Below are 17,490 nucleotides of genomic sequence, written 5' to 3' on the forward strand. Positions count from 1 at the left end.
GATCCAGGTGGTGCATTTCGGGTGGGAATTACAAAATTCCGGCAGGAATGCTCAGGCCTGCTCAAAGTGGCCGTTTGGAGCAGTCGGGATCGGGGAGGTCATTGCCAAGGACAGGACAGCAGAGCCCTGAGTGATGAGTTGGAGGGGCCCCTTGTCACTGTGGCGTCAGCCAGTCAGCCAACCCCTTCGAGCCTCAGTCTCCCCCTCTGTTCAGTGAGAACCCTAAAGTACCAGCCTCATAGTAGCGATGTGAAGACTCAATGAGATCAGATAACAATCTTTCTGAGCCCCAAGCGTGAAATCAGGAGATCTTCCCGAAGGGCCAGGCCGGCATCTCACCGGCCCCAGGCTCTTGTCGCTTCCTGCTGGCCTGGTTTCCCCGCCAGGCACCCCAGGCCTTGCTGGGTGTGTGGCTGGGAGCCATCTCTGCTCTGTCATTTCCTTGCTGAGTGATCTTGAACAAGTCTCTTTCTGAACTTCTCCTTGTGGGGACACTTACAGCCTGACTGGGTGTGTGAGGCCCTTCACCAGGACTTGGCATCAGGCCAGAGTGTCACCCCGGGAGCTGCCCTGGTGGAGGGTTCAATGTCCCTTTGGTTACTTCGCAGCATCACACGACAGAGGCAGTGTGGAGCAGTGGTTACACAGCACAGGTTCCAGGGCCCGATTGCCTGGCTTTGAACTCTGGCCCTGCCACTTTCTGGCTGCACAAACCCAGAGCAAGTGACTTAACCTCTCTGAGCCTCAGTTTCCTCATCTGGAAAATGGGCGTCATGACCCTGCTCCACAGCATTCTTTGTGAGCATAGATGTCATACGTGTGAAGCGCTTAGAACGCAGCTGGCTCATGATGAGGGCTCTGAAAGCAAAACTTATCACTATGAAATACTCACAACCCCTGGGCTGTGATACTGTGCAGTGTCGGAGGCTCCCCAGGCCCAGGCCTCATCCTGCCCTGTTAGGAGAAGGTACCCTGAGGGAACTCCCAGCCCAGGCCCTGGCACAGGGCTCCACCCAGAGACACCCCTTCCTCCCTTCACCTCCCGCTCCATTTTCTCTCTCTCCCAGTTCTTTGGTCAGGATGGTAGGGGCTTCCCCTGGTCTGCCATGCCATGGAGCGTGGCATTTATTTTTTTCTTCTGTAGCCTTGGCAGGGCCCTCCTAAAAAGCCCTTGAAAAAAGGGAGTCAGCATGTAAATCAGTGTTCATTCTTGGAGACTGCCAGGGCCTCATAGCTTTTTGGAAAGACAGGTGGGGGGCGCGGGCAGGATGCCTCTCTCTTGTCCCCTTTGTAAACCTAGTCTTTCCTTTTGCTTTTATTTTTGACTGCGCCGGGTCTTCATTGTGGCACACGGGCTTCTCTCGTTGCAGAGCAGACTCTAGACAGTGAGGGCTCAGTTGTTGCAGTGGACAGGCTCTCTAGTTGCGACAAGTGGGCTTAGTTGCCCTGTGACACGTGGGATCTTAGTTTTCCACACCAGGGATTAAACCTGCATCTCCTGCATTGAAAAGCAGCTTCTTAACGGGAGAAGTTCCCTAAACCTAGTATTTAAAAAGCACTTGCTCTGGGCCTGACTCGTACTAGGCACTCACTTCTCTAAACTCACTCCTACCCTGGCCTGGAAAGTGAGCACTATGGTCCCTGTTTACAGATATGAAAACTGAGGCCCCAGAGACCAACTCACTGGCCCAGCTCCCCTCGTATCTGGCTCATAGAACGCACACACTCTGTAAGGTTTCCTCAAAGTGAAAAGTTATATTGTTGGTTTTTTTTAAAAAAACACCTGTTTGAAAACTTCTGCATCTGTAACAGTGTTCCCATTTTACAGATGGGAACTGAGGTCAAGAGAAAGTGGTAGGGTTTTTCCCATCACATCAGGGCTAGGACTTAGGGGCCCTGTCACTTCTGTCGGGGGATTGAGAAAGAGGAAGAGAAAGTGTGTGTGTGTATGTGTGTGTGTTTGTGTGTGAGATGGTTGGGGAGGTGGGGTGGACCCCTCCCCCAGTAACCCCGTCCCCCCAGGAGCTGCGGGAGCGAGTCCTCAGAGGGAAGTACCGGGTCCCTTTCTACATGTCAACAGACTGTGAGAGCATCCTGCGGAGATTTTTGGTGCTGAACCCAGCTAAACGCTGTACTCTCGAGGTGAGCTCAGTCCCCAGCCCCACACCCCTTCCACTGAAGCCCTCTTGCCTGACACGGTTCCTCTCCCCTGTCCAATCCACCGCTGGAAGGTGAGGGGAGATGGGCAGCCCAGGAAAAGGCTCCTAGACTCATCCTGACACCATCGCCCCCCCGCAACAGCCTCGCCTACTCCCCGACATGCCAGTAATTAGCTAATGAGCTCCTAGGATGATTACAGGGTGCTGGGGGCCCAGATGACGTGGAGGAGGAAGGGTGGCTTCGGCAGGCTCCAGATGGGGGCTGGGGGTTGGGAGAGGAGGTGCTAGCTCTTAGGATGGCCTCGATTCTGGGGTGTTGGGCCTTGGAGGTGGGGGGCAAGGCAGAGCGGGAGCCCTACTTGGGAGCTATGTTTTTGTCCCAGTGTCTTCTGACATCTCTTTCTTTCCCCTTCCGTGTCCCGCTCCCAATGCCTGCAGCAAATCATGAAAGACAAATGGATCAACATCGGCTATGAGGGTGAGGAGTTGAAGCCATACACAGAGCCCGAGGAGGACTTCGGGGACACCAAGCGAATTGGTGAGGGTCGGGGGAAGCAGGGCCGGGGGCCGCAGACCCGGGAGTGGGCACTTCCCAGCACCTACTCCTTGGGTTAGTGCGTCAGAGAAGTTTGCAAGGCACCTGGGGACAGCAGAGAAGTCTGGGCTCTGGTCCCTGCCCTGCTCCTTTCTAGCTGTGTGACCCTGGGCCAGTGGCTTCCCCTCTCTGTGCTTCTGTTTCCTTGTCTATAAAATGAGATAATCATAGAACCTGTCCTATAGGTTTGTTATGAATAGTAAATGAATGAGTTTATATAAAGCACTTACACTGGGCATGAAACAAGTGCTTCTGTGTCATAATAGACATGTGATAAGTGCTGTTGTCTTAGCGAGGAAAGTCGCTCAGTTGTGTCCGACTCTTTGCGACCCCATGGACTGTAGCCTACCAGGCTTCTCAGTCCATGGGGTTTTCCAGGCAAGAGTACTGGAGTGGGTTGCCATTTCCTTCTCCAAGCTTTGACTGTTAACACACAAGAACTCACAGGTGACTTCTGGAAGAGTTTGGACAAAGGCATCAGTCATCTGCATGCTTGAGAAAAACTCCCACCTTGGCACCTGCCTCACTCACCAACCCTTCAGGCCCAGTCCCTTCAGCCCAGAGCCCTTGAACACTTGGCCCTAAAGCATTAGCCTTGGAAGAGCCCCTTAGGAACCATCTAGGAAACCCTCACTCTGCAGCTGATGAAGTTGAAGCCACCATCAGATCTGGCTGTATTAATCAGGACTTCACAGTTGCTGGTAACAGAAAACCTAAGCCATTCTGTCTTCAACCAGAAAATAATAATTGGTTGATCCATATGAAATCACCATTTTCATAGCTCAGAAATGATCAGTATAAGCAATTTCATGTAGTTTAACCTAATAGTGATGTTATTTCATTCACATAACTGAAAAGGCCATGATATGTCAGCTTTCAGGCACAGCTGGATCCAGGTGCTCAGAGACAGTTGTTAGGAATCTTCTCGGTGGTGACTTCTTTCCCAGGCAGCTCTCCCTGCAGGAGCAAACTGACAACAGCATGTCCTAGTGGCCTGGACACCTCAACGGGAAGAAAAGCCACTTTCCTAATGTTCCAATGGAAGCTGTAGGGTGGGACCCATTGGCTACCCCTGAAGCAGTCAGTTTGACCTTGGGAATGGAACACTCTTATTGGCCAGAAGTGGTTCATATGCCCACCCTGAACCAATCAGTGTGGCCTTGGGGATGGAACACTCTGATTGGTCACACCTGAGTAATATGCCTGCCCCTGGGGTTTGGAGCAGGCAGGAGTCAGCTGGGGAATCTGAGCAGAGAAAAAATATTCTTCCAAGGAAAGTCAGGGTGCTGCTGGCAGGAGGGGGAATGATTACTGGACAGGCCAAAGTGCAGACATTACTGTGTGATGTAGAAAAGAGTGAAAGGGAAGGATCTGGGGAGACTGAACCTCCTCTCCATCCCCCTCTCCCAGAGGTGATGGTGGGTATGGGCTACACGCGGGAAGAAATCAAAGAGGCCTTGACCAGCCAGAAGTACAACGAAGTGACTGCCACCTACCTCCTGCTGGGCAGGAAGACTGAGGTCAGAAGGCGTCAGGGACATTCGGGATGCGCGATACCCGGGGTGGAGGGAGACCTCTGGGACAGAGGGGAAGGGGCTGAGGTTCCTTGTCTGTCATCTTCCTGCAGGAGGGTGGGGACCGGGGTGCCCCGGGGCTGGCCTTGGCACGGGTGCGGGCGCCCAGCGACACCACCAATGGAACAAGCTCCAGCAAAGGCACCAGCCACAGCAAAGGGCAGCGGAGTTCCTCCTCCACCTACCACCGCCAGCGCAGGCATAGCGACTTCTGTGAGTACTGCCCCAACACTTGGACGTGCCGTCCCGGCCCAAGGCCGCAGACCTGCATTATGTCAGGGTTTCCTGGCTGGCAAGCAGCAGAAACCGGCTCGAACCAACTGCAACGAAGGGAGAAACATCTTATAAAGCTGCAGAGATGTTGCATGGAATGTGGAGGCAGCCAGGCTCAGGAAGGGATTAGAAACTGGAAAAGCAGCCAACCCTAGAACAGACACCCTGTGACTTGCTTCTTCTTTGTTCATCTGGTTTTTCCTTTCCTTTTTTCATATCCTGCCTTACCTTTTCCAGTCTCTTAACTTCTTACAACTCAGTTTTAGAGGCCAGCTCAATAGTAACTGAAATCCCTTTGATCCACTTGATATCAGGGTCCAGTCGGGATTAATCCACTTGACTGGGACACAGGAGGACACATTGTACAAAAATGCTGCTGAAAGCCTGCCCTCTTGCCTCTCTTCCAAACTCACTAGTGGGAAGGGTCTGGGGAGACACCTGCTTGCATCCTACATTCTTCAACTAACAGATATCTCATTTCCTGCAGAAAATAGACCCACGACCACTGCCACCATAAATGAGACATGGGAACTTGCAAGAGGTCTCTATCTATACCCTCATCTTAATCATCTTTGCTATATTTTTTAACAGCTTTATTGAGAAATAATTCACATACTATGCAGTTCACCAATTTAAGATATACAATTAAGTGGCATTAGTACGTTCACAGATGTGTGCATCCTTCACCACAGTCCACTTTAGAACATGGTCAGTACCCTGGAAAGAGACTCTACAACCCTTAGCCATCTACTTCGAATCTCCCATCCACCCTAGCGGCCCCCCCCCCCCCGACAACGACTAATCTACTCTCTCTATAGATTTCCCTATTCTGGACCTTTCTTATAATTAGAATCATGCAATCCGTGGCCTTTTGTGACTACCTTCTTTCACTAAGCACGTTTTCAAGATTCATCCATATCATAGCATATATCAATACTCCACTTTTTTATTGCCAAATAATATTCCATCACATGGATATGCCATATTTTGTTTATGTATCACCAGTGGAGGGTCATTTGGGTTTTCACCTTTGGCTGTTATGAGTAACTCTCTGTGTGGGTCTTTGTTTTCATTTCTCTTGGGTGTGTACCTAAGGGTGGAATCGCTGGGTCATATGGTAACTCTATGTTTAATAGTTACATAACTGCCAAGGTGATTTCCAACTTTCCGTTATTTTTGCATCCCTGCTTCTCCTGGGGGTGAAGTTCCTTACTCTGGGACAGGCACTAGTACGGGAAGAGGGAAGTCAGGGAAGCTTAGTCTTGAGCAGGGAGTATCCTGGATGGTCAAACCATTCCCCTTCCCTGGGTTTCCTTTTCCCCACCTATACAATAGCGAGATTGGCCCAGAAAGGCCCTGAGAAGCTTGTGATTCCAACAACCTATGATTAGGACATGTTAACCTTTAAAAATAACCCCCATGGAGACCTCCTGGGTTCCAGGGTTCAGGGGATGAAAGATGGTCGATGGGTGCCCCGGGTGTCACTGTAGAGCTTGCTATGGTTCTGGGGCTTTTGAGCATTTAAGTTTTCTGAATTTTAACACACAGAAGTTCCCACTCTCTGAAGTTCTAGAACACCCTTAACCCCTGGGTTCTAAAACCATAAATTTTGAAGATGTTCTAAGGAACCAAATTTGTTTTGTTTTTGAAATTGATAGTCACATCCTTCAAAACTCAGTGCAGAAAGCGTAGGCAGCAAAAATATCTTTGTCCTACACGTTTCTCCCAGCCCCCAGTCCCATTTGGAAACAGCCGCTGTTACTGGTTTTATATGAACTCTTTTGGAGAAGTTTTATTCATATATAAATATATAAAGAGACAGACATGAAAAGAAGGAAAAAGATACGAAAATGCATAAAGATGTATAAATACAATATTAATATATTAATATACCGTAAAGATAGTCTCCCTTTTAATAGAAGTGATAGTCTTTGGGCAACATTCATTATAAACAAGTACAGATAAATAGATATAGATAGGTACGTACTCTCTCCTCATTTTTACACATGGTAGCCCACTGTAGACCTCATACCTAGCCTTGCCCTTTCTACATCACCGTCTATCTTGGAGATCTTTCTGTATGGGAACATTTTTTATAGTTGCATAGTATTCCATTGGGTGGCAATATCTTGACTTATTCAGTTATTCCCATATTAAGGGGTGTTGAGGCTGTTCCCAATCTTTTGGCCTGAAAAAAAGAAAAAAGGAGTAGGATTCAGTGAATAACCTGCTCAAGTGTTGTGTCATTTATGTGGAGCCTCTGAGTCCGTGAGTATGTGTCACTTAGACATTGTCAGAGTAGCCTGTGCGAGGAATTCTGAGGTTGTCAGGGTCACCCAGAGCAGATTTTTGCTTTTTCTGCACAAAACTGTCCCCTCCCTCTCCCAGGTGGCCCGTCCCCCGCCCCCCTGCACCCCAAGCGCAGCCCAACCAGCACGGGGGAGGCGGAGCTGAAGGAGGAGCGCCTGCCAGGCCGGAAGGCGAGCTGCAGTGCTGCGGGCAGCGGGAGCCGAGGGCTGCCCCCCTCCAGCCCCATGGTCAGCAGCGCCCACAACCCCAACAAGGCAGAGATCCCAGAGCGGCGGAAGGACAGCACGAGCACCCCTGTGAGTTGGGGGGTGCTGAGGGGGTGGCACCCGGGCTGCCCCTGCCTGTGGCCCAGCCTGTCAGTGACCTGGGTCACATTTCTCGCGCTCCATCATTTCCCATCCCTCCTGTTCCACAGGTCTCTGTTATATCCACTCACTCATTCATTCGACACACATGAGTGCGCTCTCTGCCTGAGCTTGTAATCGATTCTAGTGTATAAGTTAGGATTCAAAAAGAAATTCCCTGTGCTTTCAACTTGAAGGATTTAATATGGAGAATTAGCTGTGGTGCTTACACAGTTGTAGGGAGGAGCAGGCACTGGACCAGACCTACAAGAAGGACACATCACCACGGCAGAGCTGACCCGCCAAGGGAGCTCCCGCCTTTGAGGCCCCCTCGACCTCTGCTGAGTTCAAGAACATACAGTCAGGGCTACGATGCAAGACTCAGAAACGTCATCCTCCACCAGGAGAGCCTCTTGCTGCCCAGAGGTCTGGAGAACCGGCCCTGGTGCCCTGCTGAAGCAGAGACCCTCATCCCAGTCTTGCCTGTGTGAGCAGAAGTCAGAGGGGGCAGGAACGTGGCTGCCACCCCATTTCCACCTTCCAGATCTCCACAAGAGCAGAGGTTTCCAGATCCCATTCATACCCAGAACCTGGGCTGCCGAAGAGTTTCTGGGGAATGTAGCACTTGGCTTACTTGCTTCTGCAGCTCCCTAGAATGCTATAATACAAGCTGAGGGAACCAAAACATCCTCAACCTCAGGAGACAGAGGTGGAAGCAAGTTACAGGGAGGTGGTCCGGACGCGGAAGCCGCATAGACCCGCGTTTGAATTACACTGATGAGCTGTGTCACCTCGAGCAGGTGGCTTCCCCTCTCTGAGCTTCACTGTGCCACCCTGTGAAATGAGCTTATCACAGAGCTTGGGTTTTAGGAGGATCTTGTGCCATCCTCACACAGTGCCTGGCTCAGTAAGCACTCAGTGAATGAAAGCTGTTGTTGAAATATATCCACACTTTTAAGACACTAAAAAAGGACAGCAAATTACCCCCTCCCCAAAAAATAGAAGGAAGGAAATAATAAAGAGAAGAAATCAATACAGGAGAAAACAGATGCACACGAGAGAAAATCAACACGCCAAAAGCTGATTCTTTGAAAAGATTAATGAAGTCAGTGGACCCCTAGCAAGACTAGTTAAGAAAAAAACACACAACATTGTAAATCAACTATACTTCAATTTTTAAAAAGAAGATAGCAAGCACAAATTACCAGTATTGGAAGTGAAAAGGAGAGCTTCATTGTGACATAAAAAGAAAGATGGTATTAGGAACTACTTTATGCCAATAAATTTGACAGTTTAGACAAAACAGACAAATGTCTTTTAGAAACACACCAAAACTGACCCGAGAAGAAATAGAAAACCTGAACAGTCTCAACACTTCCCCATAAAGAAAACTCCAGACCCAGATGGCTCTAAACTGGTGGAAGTCTTCCAAACATGAGAGAAGGAATAATACCTATCTTAGGCAGACTTCCAGAGGGAAAAAGGATCACTTCCCAGCACATTTTATGAGGCAACACAATCCTGATACGCTGTTCCTGTCCTCAGCTCAGTGCAGTGCAGGGTGGAGATATATGAACAGAGGTGGTCAGGTCAAAGCAATGTGGCCAATACAATACTAGGCTAGCTGGGAGCGCGGAGAAGGTAGCTGACTCAGCCAGGGCCCAGGGTGGGGATATGTTGACCTGACACCTGAGAGATCCCTAGGAGTGAGTCAGAGGGACAGGTAGGAGGAAGACCCAAGCGGAAGAAACAGCCTGTGCAAAGGCTTTAGGAAGAGAGATGCAACTTCCCTGGCAGTCCAGCAGTCATCACTCCACCTTCCCACGCAGGGGGCCTGGGTTCAGTCCCTGGTCCGGGAACTGAGATGCCACGTGCCTCTCAACGTGGCCTGAATAAGTATGTTTTTAAAAGTCTGACATGGCTGGAGGTGGGCGAGGTCTGGGAGAGGAGAGGTGGGCAAGGCTGCCCCCTGGGAACTTTCCGTGACCTTCTCTCCTCCCAGCTCCAAGGCCCCCCATGACTCTCAGCCTGCACTGCTGGCATGACCCACTGACCTTTCATGTCTTTAGCCACAGTAAACCATCACCTACTCACTTTTGGTTCACACACAGGCCCCTGCCTCATTCCTAATGAGGTAGGCCAGAGAGGGTAAAAGGGATTAAGGAGGGTCCCTTTGCCCCCTCACTCTCCTCCTGGCTTTATCTCCTACAGAACAACCTCCCTCCCAGCATGATGACCCGCAGAAACACCTACGTTTGCACAGAACGCCCGGGGGCTGAGCGCCCATCCTTGTTGCCAAATGGCAAAGAAAACAGGTATGAAGGGAGGGCAGCAACAGGGAAGGAGAGATGGGGTATAGGTGAGCAGGGCCCCCTGATCTAAGATGTTAGACGTTGTGGGGAGGGATGGTGTGGGGACGGGGGAGTCTGCATGTCTGCCGTTCCTTCGGCAGAATCTATCCATGTCCTCCCTGTCCCAGACCCCCCTGAAAAATCCTCCCCCTTAATTAATTAGTCATCAGCACCAGCAAAGCAGTCTGCCCCCCTCTCTGCCCACGAGCCTGGGGAACCTGAGTTCATTTTTTTTGAATGATCCATTTTTAGAGTTGGAGAGAAGCCCTAGAATGTCACAGCTTCAACATCCTCTAGTTGGCGGGATTTCAAACTTACTTGCTTAAGTTGGTTCAGGCTCCTTCAGCTGGCGAGTGAGGGAAACTAGAGCAGGCTGGCCGGAGCATATAAAGGGAATGAATTGGTTCACATCACAGTTCAAGTCCCAGAGTGGGGTGGGCTTCAGGATCATGAGACTCCCACCTATCAGGACTAGAGGGTGTGACTCCTAGGTGCACTCTGGGAAACACCCAATAAAGGGATGCAGGTGTCACTCTTTGGTGGGGGTAGGGGGAAGTGTTTGGAGGCGGTGATTCAGCTCTGAGTTCCGAATCTTGCCTCTGCACTCCACAGGCAAGATGACCAGTGGCAGGTGTTTGAGCCTCCGTTTCCTCCTGTGTGAGATGGAGCTGATGTCCTCTGCCTCCAGTCCCATTAGAGGGATCTGGTGGAGATAGGTGTGTCCTGTACCTCACACAGGGTCTGAGACACAGTAGGCATTCAATGAGTCAGAACTTATTTGGGGGTTATTAAATAAAAATAATGATAGCCAACATTTATCAAGTAGTAGCTGTAGGCCGGGCCTGTGTATGTTAGCTGGTTGAATGCCCCTAACAATTATATGAGATCGATCCTGGTGTCTCCATTTTACAGCTGAGGGAATGAGGCACAGATAGGTTAAGTAACTTGTCCAAAGCCACACAGCTGGTAAGTCAAGAAGCAAAGATTCCAGACTGACTCCAGAATCTGTACTTTTAATCACTATAATATATGGCCTCCAAGTCCTGGCCGAAAGATAGCATAATGTTAGGTTATAGGTTCAGGAGTGAAGCGACCATAAGGCACAGTAGGTGAGGTGGAGGCTTAGTCCTCTGTGATCCAGAAGTAGGAGGCAGGGTCCTCCAAGGATTCAGGACCAATCTTAACGTGAGACTGCAGCCCTAGATCTGAGGCCACCGCACCAGTTCCCACCATTTCCCAACCAGCAAAAAGGGTGGAAAGACAGTGGAGTGCAAACTGCTTTTCTGTTCAAAGACAGGACCCAGAAATGGGCCAAAGCACTTCTGCTTACAGCCTATTGGCCAGAACATGGTCATATGACCATCCCTAGCTGCAAAGGAAGCTGGGACTTGTAGTCTTTGGCTGGGTGGCCATGTGCAATGTTTATACTCTTAAGGGGTTTGGTTACTAAGAGTAAAACGTTGTGTATGGATTCTGGGTGAGAGGTAATGGTATCTGCCAGTCAGGGCTCCCTCTTTGAGATCTGGCTGGTCTTGGGGTCCCTAGAAGGATATTAATTGGAGGTCTGGCTTCTGCTGTGAGGACTGAGAGGGTCAGAGGGCCTGAGGAAGGTCCTAGGATAATAGAGCCACCCCTGCCTACACAGAGTCTTAAGAATTAGAGAGAGGGTTCCTTCCTCTTTATTTTTACCCGTTGAAAATTTTCATAATGAATGTAAGTTTCCCTGATGTTCACATCTATTCCTCTCCCACGTTTGAATAATGAAAGTTCAGATAGCAGAGTGTTTGCACAATTGATGTGGTTCCTGAGGTTTGGATGGCAAATAGCAGGGGATTCATTTAAAAGTATATCTGAATCTTCAGTTGCCAAGTTTGGAGAGAGGAGAGTTGGGATAGGGGATGGTTTGGAGGGGACAGAGCTTGAAGAAAGGATGGTTTGAAGGAACAATGATTTAGGAGGTGAGAAGAGTCTGTCAAATAATGCTAAGGGTGTATAGGGCACAACCCGCACAACTCTGCACGGCAGCCCTGTCTCTGAGTTCTAGCTTGGCAGAGGTTTCTGATCTCAGGACAGACCAGTGAGGAATCAGAGGGACTGAGGACTCTGGCCTGCCTCAAAGCTCCACCCTAACTTGTACCTCTCTGCCCACAGCTCGGGTACCCCACGGGTGCCCCCCGCCTCCCCCTCCAGTCACAGCCTGGCTCCCCCATCAGGGGAGCGGAGCCGCCTGGCACGCGGCTCCACCATCCGCAGCACCTTCCACGGTGGCCAGGTCCGAGACAGGCGGGCAGGGGGCGGGGGAGGTGGGGGCGTGCAGAATGGGCCCCCGGCCTCCCCAACACTGGCCCACGAAGCCACGCCCCTGCCCACTGGGCGGCCCCGCCCCACCACCAACCTCTTCACCAAGCTGACCTCCAAACTGACCCGAAGGTGAGCCCCACGGGACATGGGGGTCAGGGAGAGGGGTGGGGGGCTGATGGGACCTAACCTGTCTTCTGCTCTACTCTGCTTCCTGTGCCCCGACATCTCCGTCTCCTCCTCCTCTTGCTCCATCACTCTTCACCTCCCTCCTCACACTACAGGGTTACCCTCGATCCCTCTAAACGGCAGAACTCTAACCGCTGCGTTTCGGGCGCCTCTCTGCCCCAGGGATCCAAAATCAGTAAGTCCCCTCCACCCCTGCTCTCACTGGCTCTGCCTTCTGTGTCTGCATGTCTGACCTGCGTGCGGGCCTGGCGGGAGGGGGCGCTGTGAGTTGCGTAGGGGGTCTGTATGTGGGCTCTGGTCGTTCATTTATTCAGATAATAAACAATAGTCTGGCCTCTGGAGCCAGACTCAGGGTTCAGACCCTGAGCTCTTCTGAGAGACCTTAAGCAAATAACTCAACCTCTCTGGGCCTCACTTTCCTTTTCCCTAAAATGGGGATAGTAATGACAGTATCTTCCTCAGAGGGTTGTTGTGCAGACCAAGTGAGGTGGTAAATCGACTGAGCTTTGAATGTTGCCCTGGAAAATACTTTATAGATGTTTTCTATCATTTTTATTCTTTGAGTGTCTACTGTGTGCTTTGCACCATCGTGAACCCAGAGTAAAGTGAACGAGAGGGAGAAAATCCCTGCCCAGGGCATTCTACTAGGGGACCCAGACAGTAAACAATAAATAAAATATATAGACTATCAGGTGTGGCAAGTGCTAAGGAGAAAAATAGAGCAGGGAATGGGGTGCGGTGGTGGTGGTGGTGATGTGCCTGTCAGGGTATGGGGAAGGAAGGGTACAGTTTAAATGGAGCAGGCCTCACTAGGGAGGTGTCATTTGAGCACAGGCTGAAGAAGGGGTTTGTGTGTCTGTCTGTCTCCTATATGTAGGCGTGTCTCTACCCACCTCGCCTCTCTTTTGTCTTCCAAATTCTTCAGTATCTTTCCTCCAACCTGCACTAACCATTTCCGAATGGGCTCCCTTTCTGGGTATGGAGAGGGAGATCAAATCCTGACTCCCAGCCCAGCTCCAGCCCTCAGGGAGGAAGCAAGGCTGAGGCAAGGGCTACCCACGCCCTGGAGGCAGTGGATTGAGGGAGGGGGGCCCCTTTATGTCCAAATTAGACACTCATCCCCCCACCCTTCCTGTAGGGTCACAGACGAACCTGAGAGAATCGGGGGACCTGAGGTCACAAGGTGAGTATCTGTTTCTCCGCGTTTGCCTCAGACCCTCTTGTGTAAGTGCCTCTCCTTACCACCCCTGCCAGACCCCTGGTCGGGGCTATGACCCCCTCTTCTCTGCCACTTCCTTTTATGCACCGGCGCATTGATTTCCTCTCACCTCCATCCCTGAGCATCATCCCTTGACCATCTTTAACTTCAGCCTCTCCCATCTATAACCCAACTCCTCCCTCTGTTGACACCACACCACCTTTCCCCTCTCATCCAGTGAGGCACAATGGTTGCCGACAACCCTGGGCCAGTATAGAAACCTCAGTGGAAATAGGGAGCCTCCCCAGCAGGGCCAACAGTCCCAGGACCTAATCTTATTGGCTGGAGTTGGGTCACATGTCTATCCCTAAACCAGTGCCTGTGACCAGAAGGGTGGAGTACTCTGATTGGTCTGACTTAGTCACATGCTCATCTTTGAACCAATCAGAGTGTGGGGAGAGGTGTGGCATGCTCTTGGCGCTGAGAGGTGAGTCTGCCCCACCTAAACCAGAAAGACTAGATCTGCAATGCTTTTCAAGAACGTTCTCGGTATTTTAGGAGACACATTTCTTTGTTAGGCAGGGCCCTTTCACACGCTGCAGAATGTGTATCATTCTTGAACCATCCCTCCACCCTGATAAATGCAGGCAGCGCTCCCTTCCCAAGACATTTTGACAATCAAAAAGCCCTCAGAAATTTACTAATATCCGTTGGAAGACAGTACTGCTCCTAGGTGTGAGAAATCCCTAGAGTGAGAATTGGTTCTCCAAGGGAAAATGATTATTACCAGAAAAAGGATATGTTAGGAAACAAACTGAGCTGCTATAGGGAAGAGACCCCAAAATACAAACAGGAATACGTGTCTGTCTCACACAAACCGTGTGTCCAGGCCAGGCGGGCAGGGCCACTCCGTTATGTGAGACCCTTTGGGTACCCAGGGCTCCTACATCCTCACCCCTAGAGCCTTGTCATTTCCACAGACCACGCTAGCTCGTGCTGCAGCCTCGCAGGAGGTGGGGCAGGAGAGTCTAGGGCATACAGCTTCCTTTGAAAGAGGTGATACGGAGTTACACGGTCACTTCCACGCACATCCAGGCATTTGGAGGCAAGACCACACCTGGCTGCAGGGGAGGCTGGGGAATACTGTTTCCAGGTGGACAGCTATTTGTACAGCAGAAAGACTGTCCCCTGAAGTAAAAGAGGTTTTGAGAAGATGTCTAGGACAGCCTGTCCCAAAGTGGGAACTGCGGGTTACCTTTCTCTTCTCTCCCATCTCTAACCCGTCATATCTTCCCGCCTCAGTTGCCATCTACCTTGGGATCAAACGGAAACCGCCCCCCGGTTGCTCCGATTCCCCTGGAGTGTGAAACTGACCAGCTCACGCCCGCCCGAGGCCCTGATGGCAGCTCTGCGCCAGGCCACCGCGGCCGCCCGCTGCCGCTGCCGCCAGCCACAGCCGTTTCTGCTGGCCTGCCTGCACGGGGGTGCGGGCGGGCCCGAGCCCCTGTCCCACTTCGAAGTGGAGGTCTGCCAGCTGCCCCGGCCGGGCCTGCGGGGAGTTCTCTTCCGCCGCGTGGCAGGCACTGCCCTGGCCTTCCGCACCCTCGTCACCCGCATCTCCAACGACCTCGAGCTCTGAGCCGCCACGGCCCCGAGTCCCCTCCTGTTCCTCGCCCCTTTCACTTCGACAGAGAAAGGGGGTCAAGGAGGGGATTCTACCTTTGTCATCACCTCAGTTTCCCTGAAATGGATTTGGGGGCAGAGATTGTCCCCTCTGTGTTCTCCGGGGCCCACTGAGCAGGAGAGAAGAGCGAAGGGGCTTCGCAGGGGGGAGCTGGCACCTTCCTGGAGCCTCCAGCCCACCCGGTCCCCCCTCACCCTGCCACGGAGCACCTGAGGAGACTTTGGGGTCAGGGTGGGGCAGAAAAGGAAACTGAGGAAACTTCCATTCCCCGACAGCTCAAGAATTAGGCCTTGGGCAGGGACAAGAAGAGTTGCTGAGCCTAAAGACTGAAGAATTGAGGGTGTGGGGGGGCCGGGAGTGGGGGTCAGAGAGGCAGATTCCTTCCCCTCCCCCACCCCTCCTGCTCGAATCCCCCCTTCCTGCCCCAGGCTGGCGCGGGGGACTTTGTACAAATCCTTGTAAATACCCCCACACCCTCCCTTCTGCAGAGATCTCTGGAGGAGCTGCCGCTCTCACCTCTGGTTTTTAAGTTATTACACCCCCCCCCCACTCCTCCTGTCAGCCCCCTCACCTGCAGCCTGATGCCCAATAAACTTAGGAGAGTCCCCCCCTCCCCCATGCTGACCCTGGGGTTTTCCTTCCCTGCCCTCACCTGCAAGTGAGATGAAAAGGAGGTGTGTGACTTTGGGCCAGTGGTTTCTCCTTTCTGAGCCTCTGTTTTCTCATCTGCAGAATGGGAGCAGTGGGGGTGTGGGGTCAAGGGTGATTGTGGAAGAGGGCAGGAAGGGACTGGGCCTCATCCACGAGGCCCCAGTTCCTCTATCGGACCCCTGTTCATCCACTCACATATTCACCCACATGTTATACTGGACTCTAAGCCACTTCTTACTCCAGTAGTACATTTATTCAATAAACAGTCATTGACCGGTGCCTAATCCATCCAGGCCCAGTGGTGGACACGGAGATGCAGAGAGCCCCTGTCTGTGGGGGACATGGGTTCTGACAGACTCTAGAGAAACCATTGCTTTTGGAGGGGGTTGGGCCAGAAGAGAAAGTGAGAGGGTTTGGGGAAAGCACTCCAGAAGAACTGATGCTGGAGTTGGGCTCTAAAGGATGAGTAGGAGTTGACCAGGTTTTGGGCATGCCCTGGGCACAAGCCAGGAAGTGGGAATGCATGGTATAGCTCAGAGAACTGTGGGTAATTTCAGCATGGCTGCTGTGTTGAGGGCTGGGTGGAAAATTAGCGAGAGGAATGCAGTATTAGGACTAATAATCCATCTACACTTAAGCAAAAAGGTATTTGCTCATTTCATAGGTCAGGGGTGCCTGACTTCAGGTATAGCTGGATTCAGGCCACAGGCTAGCTCATCTCTGCTTTTTCAGTGTAAGTTTCATTCTAGTAGTTTCATCCAATAGGTGCCTGGTGTCAACGGTGACACCAGCAGTTCCAAGCTTTTATCCTTCCCGCTTAGCAGCTATAGCAGAGTTCCTCATTGCCAACTGCAAGCGAAAGTCCCAAGACAGGCTCTCATTGGCCCAGATAAGTCATGTGATCACCCCGAACCAGTCACTGTGGCTCTAGAGTGGCCTGTACCTAGAGTTGGACTTGGAGGGGTTCCTCAAAGGAAAGTCAAGGTGTCACGATAAGGGAAGTAGAAGCATGATAGACGTAAGCAGAAAAGGGCTGTCCAGTGCAGGCGGGCAGGGCACTTCACCAGAGCCTTGTGGGCCAAAGTGCGCAGTCTGGGCTTTCATCCGAGGGCATTGGGGAGCCACGGAGGGTTGCTTGCAGGAAAGAAGCTTAGTTAAACTGCCTCACTTGCCTGTTTAAGTCATGGTAGGGTCAACTGTTGTATTCTTCATGGGACAGGAAAGTCAAATGAGAACTGAAGGGGGCTAAAAATTAAGAGTGGCTGGCTCAAGGAAAAAAAAAATGTGGTCAGTGTTGAAAATTCAGGGTCTGAGGCAGAATCAAAATCCTACCATAAGTTAGGCCGTAACAGGACTCTGCTGAAAGACAGGTGCTTGTAGTTGAGGGTAGAAAATGAGGTGTGTGGCAGGGGAACCAACCCTGTCACAAAAACGTCGATTCCTGAGTTCTTCCTTGGTTCCCAGCCCAGGGCTGGGGACACAGTGGTGGCCAAGACAACCCCAGCCCTGCCTTCACATAGGGTTCACAGTCCAGGGGAGGAGGCAGCCGTGTCCTCAGTGATGATTCTGGAGTCGGTGAGGCGGGTTGGGGGAGTGCAGAAGGGGAAACTGCCCTCTCCAGGGAGGACTTCTTGGAGGAGGAGGCACAGCTCCCCTGGGACAGGGAGAATGACGAGCAGCTAACCAGGCATGGCAGAATCTGGGGGCCTGGGTTGGGGGCAGGCATGAGTTCTAAGCAGAGAGAAGCAAGAATACAAGTCCTTCAGCAAATGGCATGTGGCTTGACTGAGTGTGGAGGCACTGTGAGGGATGAGGCTGGAGGGCTGGCTGGCCTTGAAGGTCATGGAGAGTTACCTGGGCTTTG

At 51.6% G+C, this 17,490-nt stretch overlaps 1 protein-coding gene across 2 annotated transcripts in view; it reads left to right on the forward strand.

The window, feature by feature from the left end:
• Positions 1 to 15,914, forward strand: part of MARK4 (microtubule affinity regulating kinase 4) — a 30,064-nt gene extending 14,150 nt beyond the window's left edge. The window contains exons 9-18 of one of the 2 annotated variants that reach the window (XM_018062591.1): positions 2,023 to 2,142; positions 2,598 to 2,697; positions 4,165 to 4,274; positions 4,382 to 4,541; positions 6,990 to 7,207; positions 9,467 to 9,570; positions 11,758 to 12,036; positions 12,189 to 12,268; positions 13,232 to 13,276; positions 14,594 to 15,914. In XM_018062591.1, the coding sequence (XP_017918080.1) occupies positions 2,023 to 2,142; positions 2,598 to 2,697; positions 4,165 to 4,274; positions 4,382 to 4,541; positions 6,990 to 7,207; positions 9,467 to 9,570; positions 11,758 to 12,036; positions 12,189 to 12,268; positions 13,232 to 13,276; positions 14,594 to 14,658 (1,281 nt within the window). In that variant the 3' untranslated portion in view covers positions 14,659 to 15,914. The remainder of the gene's footprint in view (positions 1 to 2,022; positions 2,143 to 2,597; positions 2,698 to 4,164; positions 4,275 to 4,381; positions 4,542 to 6,989; positions 7,208 to 9,466; positions 9,571 to 11,757; positions 12,037 to 12,188; positions 12,269 to 13,231; positions 13,277 to 14,593) is intronic. The other variant, XM_018062590.1, reaches the window with a different exon arrangement.

The sequence above is a fragment of the Capra hircus genome, chromosome 18 (assembly GCF_001704415.2).
Source record: "Capra hircus breed San Clemente chromosome 18, ASM170441v1, whole genome shotgun sequence".
In the NCBI taxonomy this organism is placed as follows: domain Eukaryota; kingdom Metazoa; phylum Chordata; class Mammalia; order Artiodactyla; family Bovidae; genus Capra; species Capra hircus.